General features: G+C 35.8%; 1 protein-coding gene across 3 annotated transcripts in view; it reads left to right on the top strand.

Annotated features, from left to right (window-relative positions):
* Positions 1-14,530, top strand: part of REV1 (REV1, polymerase (DNA directed)) — a 48,950-nt gene that overhangs the window by 26,731 nt on the left and 7,689 nt on the right. For all 3 annotated transcript variants that reach the window (XM_010138962.1, XM_010138961.1, XM_010138960.1), the window contains exons 12-18: positions 357-577; positions 1,586-1,758; positions 4,978-5,080; positions 7,219-7,375; positions 7,740-7,942; positions 9,512-9,745; positions 13,746-13,854. In XM_010138962.1, coding sequence (XP_010137264.1) covers positions 357-577; positions 1,586-1,758; positions 4,978-5,080; positions 7,219-7,375; positions 7,740-7,942; positions 9,512-9,745; positions 13,746-13,854 — 1,200 coding nt within the window. The remainder of the gene's footprint in view (positions 1-356; positions 578-1,585; positions 1,759-4,977; positions 5,081-7,218; positions 7,376-7,739; positions 7,943-9,511; positions 9,746-13,745; positions 13,855-14,530) is intronic.

The following is a 14,530-nucleotide window of genomic DNA, read 5'->3' as shown; positions in this document are numbered from 1 at the left end:
TCTTTCTGGACTGAGGATTGTGGTGTTCAGCACTATATACTCAGTAACAGACAGTACCCTTGTCAAGAAGATTTGCAAGCAGTAGTCATTCACATTTTACCCAGAAGTAAGGAAACATGCTGCAGTATGACATCTTAAACTAAATATATAAAAGAGATTAAAGAAAGATGGGTGAAGACAGCAAAAGTTGCCATTTGAACTGTGTTTTATTGAGTGGAATTTATTTTTTTTATGTGTATATGATTTATTAACTTGATATGACCTAGTGTAGGTTTAAAAAGACAAATTGTATTTGGTCAAAGCCTGACTGGCTTTGAATTCTGTAGAGTTAACAGAACTAATTGCTTTGTTGTTAGGAGTTGGCAGGACAATGGAATCTAAGCTGGCTTCTTTGGGAATTAAAACCTGTGGAGATCTGCAATGTTCTTCAATGTCAAAACTGCAAAAAGAATTTGGTCCAAAAACAGGGCAAATGCTTTACAGATTTTGTCGTGGTTTGGATGATCGACCTGTTCGTACAGAAAAAGAAAGAAAATCTGTTTCAGCAGAAATCAACTATGGAATAAGATTTACACAGGTAAATTCAAACTTACTTTCTTTTCTGCAGTGACTTCTTTCGGCTGTAGAAGAATCTTCTCATGTTCTGATTATTTTCACTTACACTTTGATCTGTTAGAGCACCAACTTAGCCACCAAATAGAAATGAGGAATATGAAGAAGTAGGAGACCAAACGATAAAATGGGAGGAGAGACTGCAAAAGTATCGCACTGAAAAGAAGCTTGCACAAAATTAGCTGGCTATTCTGCATTCGTTATACAAGTCTGGTACAGTAAAAGAGAACTGCAGTAGGTTTGTCAGCACCTAGCATTCTCTTACGTTTAAATGCCAATTATTCAAAGATAGCAGTGCCTGAAACCATCACCAGCTGCCCCCATGCAACATTGTTATAAAACGTTTTACAAATATTCTAGATGGGGAGTGTTGTTGACAAAATTGTATTAAAAAATAACTCAGCTCTTTGCTGAGAACTTAAGCATTTATAGAAATTATAGAAAAATGAGGTTGGGAGAGACCTCATGATGGTGTGTAGCCCAGCCTCTGGCTCAAAGCAGGGGGAGTTATGAGATTAGACTGGTTGCTCAGGCCTTATACAGTCTGGTGTTGGAAACCTCCAAGAACGAAGACTGCACAACTTCCCTGAGCAATGTATGCCACTGCTTGACTTTCCTCGTGGTAAAAAAGATTTTCCTTATGAGCCCTATGCCCTTCATCTTCTAAGTGTATGCTTAAAGTTAGCCTTGCAATTCTGTTGGGATTTCAAACTTCTCTTTTGTTTCAAGATTTATTTCCAGAAGGACTTAGTATTTCCTACTTATTTCAGAATTAGGATAGGAATCTACAATATCAGCTAACTTCAGCAACTTACCATATAAACAAAACACTTGAAGTTAAATAAGACAATTGCCTGTGGGTCATCTTGTTCTTTTCAGATTACACAATCTGGATTGCATTAACAGTTAATGATTTACCTTCAGTATCTGAAAACTAGTAATTATCTAAATAGGTTTTTGTTTTTCCCCTCAGCCTAAGGAAGCAGAAGCTTTCCTTCTGAGCCTCTCAGAAGAAATCCAACGTAGACTTGAAGCTGCTGGTATGAAGGGCAAACGACTGACCCTTAAAATTATGGTCAGAAAGGCTGGGGCACCAGTGGAGCCTGCAAAATATGGAGGTCATGGAATCTGTGATAATATCGCCAGGTAACTACACATAGAAAAAGAAAATTGTCAGCAATAATCACGGGCACGCTTCTGCAGGTTGTTGAGCCCAAAACTTACAGGAAGACAGGATAGAAATTTTAAAGTGTTTGGTACCTCCTTGTCTACGTATCAAATCTGCACCAAAATCAGAAGTAGAATATTATTATCAGAAGGCCTCTGTGTTTGATTTGCACATATGTGGTCTTTTGGTCATGAGCATGGAATGTAAATCTACCAGTAATAAAAACCACAATGTATTGACATATTTCTGCTGTTCCTTGATAGCTTGTTGGTCACATGCTGATTGTAACAATTTGAGTCAGTTCTCAAAGAAAATTGTCTTTGCACTTGTGGAGAAGGATGTCTGATAGTACTGTTCTCTGCCAGTTCTAGAGCTCATGGGAACTAGGGCAGTATATGCAGAATTGCTTGCTGCAGAAAACTGAGAGGCCACTTTGGATGCTGAAGATTGGAGCTGGCATCAGTCACCTTGGACTGCAGTTGCCCTTCTTAGTACAGACAAGTTTCTTTGTGTCCAATCTGTCTTTCCTATTGTATCACCAGTAAGGCTGCTGAAAAATTTTTTGGTCCTAGGTGAGAAAAGGCAATGAAGATCCAAAGTGGATCTCAGAAAGCTGAATCTCAAAATCTCAAGATCAGAGACTGTACCACATGTTTCAGCTGTTCAAAAAGGCAATTTGTTTATGTCTCTTGACCTTCACTGTTAGATTTTTTTCATATAATCGTAAGTTCCTCATCAGAAATGCCTTTTTTTTCCTTTATCAGCCTAATAAAGTCTCTTTCTATTTGGTCTCACTGCAGCACTGTTGATCTCATTGAGATACTGCTGTGGTGGCTGCCCATTCCTGGTGAAATGAGATAAGCCGGTTGCTCTGCCTGGGTAGTCAGTTGATAGGTTACTGTTAAAGGAGTGGGACCTTGAACTTCCACAAGCAGTGCTGTTACTCTTACCCATTATTTATTTCTGATTGTTCTTTGTTTCCTATTGTTCAACTGGATGGTGTTGAATAACTTTTTAATCTCAAATTTATTTACATGCGTGCATACTGAAAGCACAAGAATGAAATTTAGGCATAGAGCCTAGTGGTTCATGTAGTTATATGCTGTTTCATACAAAATTGTCTCAGAATATACGTTTATTCTTCAGGCAGACAGACACTTCTGCATCAAAGCAGTTGTTCCTTAGGTAAAGGGATGATCCTGGCTTTCGTGTGAGGATGCGTTTGACATCTTTGAAGATAGGTCTTTCCCACTTTTCCCTCCATTTCAACTTGTTGTAACAGATTAATCCCTCCTGAACAAGGGTCATTTGCTCAGGGTTGCTGATAACCGAAGAGACAGGGGTGTTTTTTCAGTGGGTTGGAGCCCAACAGCAGGACTTGCTTGCATAGGTTCTGTCTCATACTTGTGAACTTGTGACTTACAATTCGGCTGTACTAAAAACTGAAACAATGAAATTCACCTTTCACTATCAGAAGAACAGCACCTTTTGGCATTGGTATATCAAGAAGAAAATCCATCAATCTAAACTATTTGTCTTCTAGTTATCCTGAGTTCTTAGAGCTGAAGATTTACTCTTAACAACTTAAGAACATATTTTTAGTATGAAGGGTGCATTGAGCTAGAGCTTTATTCCTCTGGAACTAGTGCCAGACTGCTTTCTCATGAACCGGTCAATGCTTTCGACCTCATTTCTGTGGTTAGGCATGCTATTGTACATGTGCCCTGAGGAAGACTTCATTAAGGTAAGATGAGGGGGCACCCAAAGATGCTAAGTCGTTCACACATGCAGTTCTGATGCCAGCCAGGATCTCATTTGGCAGTGTCTTTTCTGGCAGTATCTGCTTCTGGCTTTACTGATGACTGTGGCCACCCCCAGATCAACTCAGGATACGTTTCTTGCACCTTCACCTCACAGGCTATGCTTTCTCTTCCTACAGGGCAAGATTCCCTAGAATGATAATCATAGTCCTACAAAGGATTCAGACTCACAGACACACTTAAAATCAAATTCAATTTCTGAGATGTTAGTGGTGTTTCTACTGCATCATTGATACCAAGTCCTGATAGTACAGTATAGACTTCTGTAAAATACTTTTCTGAAATGGTGTGTACCTTTAGACCCATCCTGCATTTCTCCTTAGTATTTTGTGTAGTTGCATCATAATGGTGCTATTGATCTCCTTTTTCTTAAAAAAGTTAACGTGTAAGGCTCAGGGAAGTCTTCGTATCATTAACGACAGGAAAGTTTTTCATACTGGCAGAAACAGACCTTTCTGAAAATAACTTGGCTGTTGATGGTAGTTTCTGACAGATTCAAAAGTAGAGTAAAATTTAAGGAGACACCAGCAAAGCATTTAGTAAGTCGTCAGCATGGCACCCTGTCAAAAGACCAAGGCAGAACTTCCTTTTGTCCATAAAGCCCACTCCATCGGAGTTAAACCTTTGATATCAATCATGCATTGGTTACCTCAGTGAGAAGACTTTACATCGCTCAACATACTTGATTAGTCAGCTGAAATTCTGTCCTTATCTGTCTCAGACATTAGAGAATCCAGTACTACCAAGCACTGCTGCTGCCCTGCCCAGCTTTCAGGTCCCAATTTGTAAAACTCACAACCAGGTGATTTTGTGAGATTTGTTGCATTAAATGGCCCACAGTGTAAAATGTGTATTTGGAATGTTGTTTAAAGTTACTTACAATTAGCCAAGTTCTTTGTTGTTTGTAATTCACATGCATATGTCTGTATCTTCCCCTCAAAGTTCCTTCTGAAAATCTTGTTTCAGACACTTGACAATTGACAGCTGAAATAATGCTGAGCAAACTCTTTATGAACCAAGCTTGACTGAAGGATAGTGCATGAGTGCATTTTTATGGGTATTGTAAAGTGAAATGTTTTTGGCTGGCTTCAATAAATAGCATGTTCGTATTTATATACTGTATTTGACAATTTTATGTCAGGGCCACATACTGAGAATGTCCAATTAGTAAGTAATCTGCTTTTTTTTCTGTACAACATGCTTCGCTCTAATTACCTTTAAAAAGAAACCACAAAACAAAAAAACAGTGCTCAGTTTCTGTCTGCCAAGAAATTATCTGTCTTTCTTTGAGGTCTGCTCTGGAATAAATACAGAATTGTTGTCTTTAGGATTTGTGAAACAATTTCCTTTTTAACCATACTTTTTTACTCTTCATAGGACTGTGACTCTAGATCATGCTACAGACAGTGCAAAAGTAATTGGGAAAGAAACTTTAAACATGTTTCACACAATGAAACTGAACATATCTGATATGCGAGGGGTGAGTTAATGGGAAAATTGAAATTTATTCTCTTTATCAACCTTCTTTGTTGTCTTCCAGAAATTTTCAGTTCTTCAGGGTAGAATATAACCAAACTTAAGCAATAGTGTAGATAATACAAAGCTTATGTAAATTAGGCTATGCAATCATATCATGTTTTATATGTTTACCTTTGAAAAACATAGTTACGAAGCCAGAAAGGTAAAAGAAATAAAATTTTATTGTGGTGTGGAGTAATTCACAACTTAAAACAGCCTGAGGTAATAAAGCTAGACTGTATTTTCTACAGTTCTATTAGCACGTGTAAATTTTATTTTGTCTTAGAATTTTCTGTAGACTTGTGCACAGTTATTAGTTAGGTCAGTAATATAAATACTACTTTGAATATCAGTCGAAGATGCAGATCGGAGGAGTTTTTGCTCTAGACTGCGAGTCTTGGAAAAAGTTACCAACCTGTGGTTTGAAGCCTTTGAAGGTGAATCGCTGGCTCTTTTGAATCATGGTTTGGTTTAGAACGCTCTTGCTTATCTCATTGGTTTTATTATAACAATCTGAATGCATGGTAAGTCTATTTTGGCATCAGCCATTTATTACAATGGAGCAGAGTCTTTCTAAAGCAGACCTGCATTTATTGGTCGCCTGGATGTAGAAGTAGGGTTTTGATTCACGATCTTGCCTTACGAAGTCACCTCCATGGATTGGGTTTCCTCTTGGACTTGAGGAAATATTTATCATCCTCTCCCTGTCTTTTTCAAGTTTCTTGTCTGTCTTCTTTACTGTCTTCCCTGACTTCTTACATCGTTAGTCTATTTCACTTGATTTCTTTTGCCCTTGTTTCAGAGGATTCTTCTTTAAAGTTAGTATCCTGTGGGTGTTGTTTTGCAGCACAATGTACTACTTCTGGCCCTGTTCAGCTCTGGAGAAGCCATTCAGTTCTAGATTACATAATAAAGTGCAGGTATTTCCAAGGCCTCTCAGTGGTCTTCCCTTCCACTGACTTCAGACACTTCCAATGTATATGTCCATATTTGAGCTAGTCCCCTTAAGCTTTGCTTATGTGTAAGATGAGTCATGCTTTAAAGCATCCTTTTTCTCTCAATATCTAGGAAAAGTCCTAAAGCGATACCCTTAGCTGTTTATGCCTACACTTGGGCAGATGAATCCACTCACTTGTCCTGTAGACTTTACATAAGACTTTAACTCAAGGATCTATCCTAAAAGGCAAAAAAAAAAAACCAAGACAAAATTATACAGCACAGCAAACACAGTATTCCAAAGGCTTCTTTGAAGTTGTTATTCAAATCTAGAAACATTTCAAAGCAAAATATAAACATACAGAGGAAAACTTTTTACAATGGTGTTTTAATAACCCATTAATTGCAACTAAGAAACTGTTAACAAAATCCTTGCTATGTAATTATAGAAGACCACCTAGTGGAAATTCATACACTAGCTCCTTCATGCTTTCTGAGTCCTATATATAAATTTTATTAAGTTTTGGTTTTTCTTAACAGTTACGGAGGATTAGCAGCAAACTTACACAATGTACCAGTGCATTCTTAGTTGGACACAGTTGTTTAACCCCTCTTGGTTTGGTGCTCAATCAAAATGAGGAGCATCTCATCTGATGAAGACTACTTTCACCAAAGTACTTTCATCCATTGAGACTTCGCAAGAACCATGTCTAGAAGTGAAACATTATTTTTCTCATGTGTAGATTGAAGTGGTGGATTTAGTATAGTTTGTCCTCAGAAAAAACATTCCTTTCTTGTACAGGCAGCCAGATATAATACTAATCACTTCCCAGTCAATCCTTCTGTATTTGTTACTGTCTAAGAAATTTCATAATAAATGCATTGTTTCATGATCCTGTGGACAGCACTTTTCTATTTCAGAGAAGTTAAGATGGTATTACCTTTGTAATTGCTTAGTTGTTGGATTGTGGTGGATAATCCTGGGATTTGTTTGGGATGTTTTTAATGGCTATTTCTGTGTATTTCACGATACTTTTATTTGTTCTCTCGCCTGCCCAAACAGGCAGCCATTTTCAGAAAGGGCAGTGCTATTATGAAAGAATTACAGATTTAGTTAGTTATTTTAAACTTCATTAAATGGATGTATTAATATTTTGTATTTAGGTTGGAATTCAGGTACAGCAGTTAGTTCCCATCAGTAAAACCACTTCGGCTCACTCAGCAGTACAATCTGGACACTTACCTGGTGGATCGCATTCAGTTATTGATCTTTTTCATGTTCAGAAAGCAAAGAAATGTTCAGAAGAAGAACATAAAGAAGGTCAGTAAGCTTTGTATTTTGCAAGTGTGATAATGATCAGTTCTGAAGGGCTCCAACATAAATTACCTTTTGGAATACTTAGTCAATATTATACTAGTGAAAATTATTTCACATAAACTCTTTGAGAGCAGGTTTTACTGCAAATGAAAGTGCTACAAATAAAACTTTGTATAGGATTATTCCAATCTTTTTTAAAAGTTAATAGTAACAAAGGATGCATTGAAATAGGAGGTGTTATACTTACGCTATATATTTTATAAAGTATTTAGCAGAGAAAACTGGAAATTAGCTTCACTGTATCCTGAATCTTCAGAGTATTTTTAACTATTAAATAATCATTCTGATTTTATTTTCGTATGTATAGTATTTGTGGCTGCTATGGACCTTGAAATATCTTCTGATTCAAGAACATGCACTTTTCTTCCATCTCGTGGTACTCATCTCACAGCTGGTCTCAATTCTAACGTTAACAACACTGAGTCTGCTGTCAAATGGAACGGCATGCATTCTCCTATCAGCGTAAAGTCCAGGCTTAATTTGAGTATTGAGGTTCCATCTGCTTCCCAGGTAAAACCTGAGAATATAAAAAATCTGCAGTGCATTATAATAACTTGGGATTGTTCGTCTTATTTGGATAGATGAAAAAAAATTTACATTACACTTTTTTCAATAAAAAGAGCTCTAGTAGAATATGATGCACAGTAAGAAACTGTTATTGATGCAAAACAATAACCTAATAAAGATGGTTTTTTTAAAAGCAGTCATTTAAAGGCTAGCTCAAAAAATACTGTATTTGTTCAAAGGAAAGAAATTTAATTTTCTAGTATCTTTTTCTCTTCCTTCCACTTGCCAAAGGATTGTGATGGAATAAGAATGGAAAAGATGCCAAGGATGAAATATTAAAAAGCATTACCTTCCACCTTTCACAACGAAAGCCCAGAGCCTAATTATAAAAAAAATGTAATAAAACATGCTATCACTGATGAGTGGCTCAGGAAGAATTTTGACAAATATTTTGTGTCATTTTCACAAAGACAGAACTTCTGAATGTTTTCCATCCCTCTTTATGGCAGCAATATTCTTTCCCACAGATGCAAATAAATTATTATCAGTTAGTCTTCTCCACATAATTTTTAAAGTCATGTATTCTATACCATTACTGTATTAAATTACACTATAAATCTGTCTTCAGGCCTTAGTCAGTGAGAAAGAACTGATCAGCAACTAGTCTTACACTAACTCATATACTTTTACAATGGCTGTGCCGTAAGTTTCTGCCTACAAGAATGTCAAACTTTTATTGAGATTTAGTTTAATTTAATGAACATCAGTACTCTTTTTCAGAGTAAATTTTAACAGCGTATGGTTTTCTATAAAAATTATATTAAGTTTGTGTTTATGCTGTATCAATCAGTTGAGAATTGATTGTTGGGGATTTTTTGTAACATCTACTGGCTTTATGTACATATTTTTACTCAAATTTTACTTACGATAAAAATTGTGTTGTACATCTGCCTGTCAGTTATTCCTTCTGTCACTTGTGCAATTGTCATTGTAAACAGCAGTTCTTAGGCACTGAGGGGTCATTTCAGTTGTTTCAAGTTGATATTTGATGGTAAGTAGCAATTACAGCAAGATAAAATTTTTATCTGAAGCTATTTTCATATAAATATCTGTAACTAGAGCCTGACAGTATGCAAACATATGTAATAGCATTAAATTAGTAACATATATCCTAGAACTATATAAAGAAATTAATTGTTTACTCCTTTGTACCAGACACCAATTCAGAATTCATATCAACATGTGGCCTATATAATTTGAACTCAGGTTTTGGGTTTCCTTATCACTAGGTAGCTGTAGAGCAAACCTTGTGTAAGATTTGTGATGAGAACACTGAACGTTGTGAAAAGATAAAACTGAGCATTCATATTTCCTGAACTACTTAGTCTTAAAGGATATTTTTACATTTTGCTGCTGCAGAGTGTAAGTGTCAGATTCCTAAGTATGTTTGCATACACAGATTAAAATGTTTGTTTTTTCTACAATTCAAGAACCCTAGAACTAATTTTTTACTAAAATTAACTCTTGTTATCTGTTCCTCAGAAAAATCTAAATGCTTTCATATATTTGTAGCTAGATAAGTCTGTGCTAGAAGCTCTGCCGCCTGATCTCCGAGAGCAAGTAGAGCAAAAATACACCATTCAGCAAGGAGAAACTTATGGGGATAGCAAAAAAGAGCCAATAAATGGATGTAACACTGCACTTCTGTCACAACCAGTTGGAACAGTGTTTTTACAAATACCAGAGCTCCAAGAATCAAATACCAATATGGGAGTTAATGTAATAGCCTTGCCAGCTTTCTCACAGGTAGGATGTGTGCAGGTTATCAATAAACATCAACTTTCCACCTATAGGAAGAGTTAACAGCTTTTTCTTGAGACAGCATTAATTAGAATTTGTTACTTCCCGAAAATTATTTATGGTCCTTTAATATCTTTTAAAAGTCTGCTTTCAAATGTTACTTGATCTATTACAAACATAGTATGATAGTTTTTATGAAACATTTCCAGTCATCAGTATGCCTATGTTTTTGCTGTTGTTTAATGTAAAATCTCCTCATCTGAACTTTGCTTTGCAATCCAGCATGGAAATAATCTTTTTTTCCAGTGTGTAAATAGCGTTTTTTCTGCGTTTCAGCTGAGATACACTGCACTGTAAGTCTGAAGCAGTCCTAAAATCTGCTTAGCTAGTCACAGGAGACTCACTGTATTTAAGTGGATGTTTTGATGGTGTAAGCCAACCTCCGCTAGCTTCTGTAGATGTGATTGTTTATTTCACATTTCTGGGAGAAAGGCAGGTGTGGCTATAGACCGTGCATATATCAATAATTTTTAAACGAGATCATATACAGCATGTCCAAGATGAGGAATGTGCAAAGTTGTTTCTCAGATTACGAGCCTGAAGGGGGAGCAGTAGCAGTGGTGAACATGGTGCTGAACAAACGTAGGCTAAAAAATAAAAAAAAAAAAAAATCAAAGATTGGGTTACCAAAGGAATAATATCTCATACATGCATCACTTAAATAGAGCACTATTTTTATTTTTTATTTGCTGTGCCATTGCTCCATTGCTGTTCTCAAAGTGATACTCCTAATCAGATTTATAGAGATATATTTGTTGTTGTTTCTAAGGCATAATGCTGCTTAACTGACAAAGAACCCATAGAAAATTAGTCCTGCTTTCAGTAAATAGTAGTTAATGCGTAATTGTTATTTAAATGTGTAGTCTGTTCTACTACTAAAATTCATCTTGATTCAGGTTCATTGGTTCAAAACCAATCATGTCAGTTTTTATTCCTGAACTGCAAAGCTGGGTTTCCCCTGTGTGTGAATAGTATATGAACTCTCCATACTCCCGCTGTTTTAAATTATGTAGTTACATTCATTCATAGGCAAGAGTTTATCTTGGATTTATTATGCTGTGCTTTAAAGTACACCCCTCTACACCTGTTTTTACCATTCAGTACTCTTTTTAAGGGTAAATTTCAACAGCATATGGCTTTCTATAAAAGTTATATTTAGTTTGTGTTTATGCTTTATCTATCTATTAATGAGGTAGTTGAGAATTGAATGTCATTTTTTATAACAGCATTACTTCTTGAAATTGTCTTAGAAATACCTAATTTACACACTCAAATGCACTATCAGGTTTTCCTTACCCTCTCTCCTAATGCATTTTGTGACTCTGTTACTTGATCCAAAAAATGTTGGCTTAGCAGAGCAGCCTTTTTGTTCAGAGATATTCAAGAAGAATTGGTTACTTCCTATTTATTTGTTAGGGATATCCATACTATCTATTTTAGAATGCGTTATGCTTGTACTCATATTTTCTTCTGAAAAACATTCAGGTTACTTTATTGTCAAAGAGAGATTTAAGATTTACAGTTTTCATTTTCTGAGTTATGTCCAAGTTTAATACCTAGAATAATATGGTTGAATAGCCTCCTTAGGCTTGGCAAAAAAATATGCAAAAACCAGTTTGTTAATACGGAAGAAACTTTCTGTGTTAAAATCAAACATGAACTTAATTCAAAAATATCATCTTTGTCTCAGTACAGTTTGACAAAATTTTTTTATTGTTAAAGTCTTTGTGGGAGTGTATTTTGTAGAAGTGCCCACAAAGATTTAAGATTATTTCAAAAGATGCACTGAACTAAGTAGTAATAGGTTTCAGAAACAGAAATATTTCAAGTCACTCCAGACTGAATACTTTAGCTACATCAATTTGCAAATGTAAATGATGCCCTGCCACCTTTTTGTAGCTTAATTAGGTTTGTTTTTCAACCCTTCATTCCTTTTGTCTGAACTGTGTTTTTATGACCAGGTGCCAAGTTAATTGACTGATAATGATTTATTCATTAGAAAACATGTGGAAAATGTCCTTTGTTGAATAAAAAGCATCCAGATAGGTTGCATTAATTTCCATCAGCTGCTGAAGTCATCTTAAAATTTGGAAGAGCTGTGTATCTCTGTACCAGCTGAATCTTGTAAAAGCATGGAATGCAGGAAGTAAGGATTACAAATGCTTAAAAACTAATGATATTTGCAGTAGTGGAGTTAATTACTGGTAGCAAATTTGCACCTAGTCATTACATTGTCTTAACATGGTATAGATTCCTTCTAAGGAGCAGCACATTAAAATGACTGATAGCTGTATGCCGAGGTAATACATGAATTTATAAAATCAAGATTCTCCATAATGTGCATGTGATCTGGCTTTGTGAAAGCTATGTTAGGATGTTCTAACTGTACAGTAAATTACCCAGAACTCCAAATAATGAGTGTAGAATTCGTATGAACTTGGCTGATGCTCTTCTAACTGAATTTTTACAGAGGGCAATGATGGGGGAATAACAAAAACAGATCCAGTTCCCTGTACTGCATTGTTTCTTCATGAATTATTAAGTGGTGTACAGAAAAAACAGTGTTAATTCAGGGCCTCCTAAATTCTTGACTCTCGAATGCTTAACAGAGAACACTGACCTTTTTTAAATAGTTTTATTAAATAAAATTTTAAAAATAACTTAAGCCTCTGATCTTTATTTGATACATTCCACTACAATGCTTTGTTCTACACAATGTATGCAGTAATAGAGGTCAGAGTTGTTCCCATTTCCTCCTTTAATTAGTGCATGTTTTGTGTGGTGAAAAATTTGTGTTGTCGCATTTCTAAAAATGGAAAAAATGTTGTGCTAAATCAATGAGTTTTTCCTGTGGGAACATGTTCACGTTTGTTACCTGTCTAATTTAGACACCATATGTATGAATAGCACAGATGACCTTCCTGACATAACACATATTTTGGGTTAAAAAAAAATCAAATCTCTATTGAAAATGAGGTAACTTTTAATATGTATGCATACTGACCTGCAATAAATACAGTTTCTCAGATAATGATAGAAATTGTGTTGTGCCCTTAGAGAATAGTAATAGTAGTTTTGAATAATTTGTTGTTGTTTGTGCTCATCACTAAATATTACCACTGAAAGGAAGGGCACTATCCCATTGGGAAGACTTAATCCTCTAAATGATAGGTTTGCTTTTTTGAATTAGATTTTGCAGATTATGAGCTGAAAATGCTGTCCAGTAATACTGGGAAACTCAGAATACAAGACTAGTCTGTCACTAATTTGCTACTTTAAATACACAGTGAGGAAAGGTAACCCATAATACATGGAATTTTATTTTGTCCATATAAGAGTGTTCAGCAATTGGCAACAAATTATTTCCTGTCTAGAATTCTAGCCCCTAGGAGCATTGGAAGGCACTGTAGTTCTATCTGTTGAACAAGGGGTGGACAGCTGTGGGGGAAAAAAATGGAACTCTTGTGCTAGTTCAAATTACGAGGTATCTGGACTTGCATTTCCTATCCTTAAAGAAGGGTAGGATCCAAGGATATTTTGTTTGAGGAGTATAGCAGCTTCCAGGAAATAGAACTGTCAAAAGAAATGGAGGAACAAAAGTCTGGTTGTCACAGTAGTTCATTTTGGAAATTGGAAGGGAGTGTTCTCTGAAGTTAGGCTTAATTGTGCTGTTAATATAGCTGTACTGTATATCAACGGGTGATTAGAGATAGTGGTGAATAAAGTAGGTGAACAAAGATGGTTAGTGTATTATAGGCACATAAATAGTAATTTTATAAAATAGTAAATGCAGAGTAATACTAAACGGAAAATTTTATGGTTTTTACAAGCTAAAGCACATGAAGAAAATGTACAACACATTTTTACAGTGTTTCAGTTATATCTCATTTGCAAGCAGTATTGCTCACTGGTAAAATAATCAAATGAATCTTTTGTTACTGTTCAGGTGGATCCTGAGGTTTTTGCTGCACTACCTGCTGAGTTGCAAGCAGAGCTGAAAGATGCATATGATCAAAGGCAAAAGCAATCAGAGCAGCAACCTGCTAACATTTTTGGTGAGTATATATAGTTGTACAATAGTTTTGTATAGGAGTTGTTTACTAGTCAAAGAGAGTCATGCAACCCTAAATAATACACTGGAAAATATAACTAAAGCTTCTGTGAAGATGTCACGTTAAATTGAATTTCTGTATATATTTTTGACAGACTGTCAATTACAACCAGCTGTGGTCTCATTTTGCAAACAGATGCTTGGCTTTACTTAAATGGGTAATTAATTCAATTCATGGGGACTGTGGGACTAAACTTACCCATGTCCATATGTTTGCAGAGTGGAACCTAAACTTGATATGTCTTTTGATTGGAAGTACTGCATCTTCAGTACCTAAGTTAGTTAAACCATGTTCAAGCAGCATTCTCACGGTTCCCTGAAACCCATAGCACTGGTAGGGGTTTCAGGCGACTAGAGAAACGATACATCTTACCACATGTCTGATAGTCAGGTGGTTTTATCACCCAGTTCTCCTTTTATAATCACTAGAAGGAAGTAAGATTAATTCCCTGTGAACGTGCTTTCTCATAAAATAGGTTGTAAATGTCATTGGGTTCATTGCCAGTTAAATACTGCATTATTATAATCAAACCTTGATTTCATAGTCAGTGGACTAATGCAGATATGTTATTATGATGGCATGAGAGTGATCGTCTTGCTTGTAACAAAAGCAGTTTGGG

This window comes from Buceros rhinoceros, unplaced genomic scaffold, assembly GCF_000710305.1.
Source record: "Buceros rhinoceros silvestris isolate BGI_N320 unplaced genomic scaffold, ASM71030v1 scaffold17586, whole genome shotgun sequence".
In the NCBI taxonomy this organism is placed as follows: Eukaryota; Metazoa; Chordata; class Aves; order Bucerotiformes; family Bucerotidae; genus Buceros; species Buceros rhinoceros.
The sequence above is the reverse complement of the archived record's forward strand: the minus strand, read 5'-3'. Positions and strand labels throughout refer to the sequence as shown.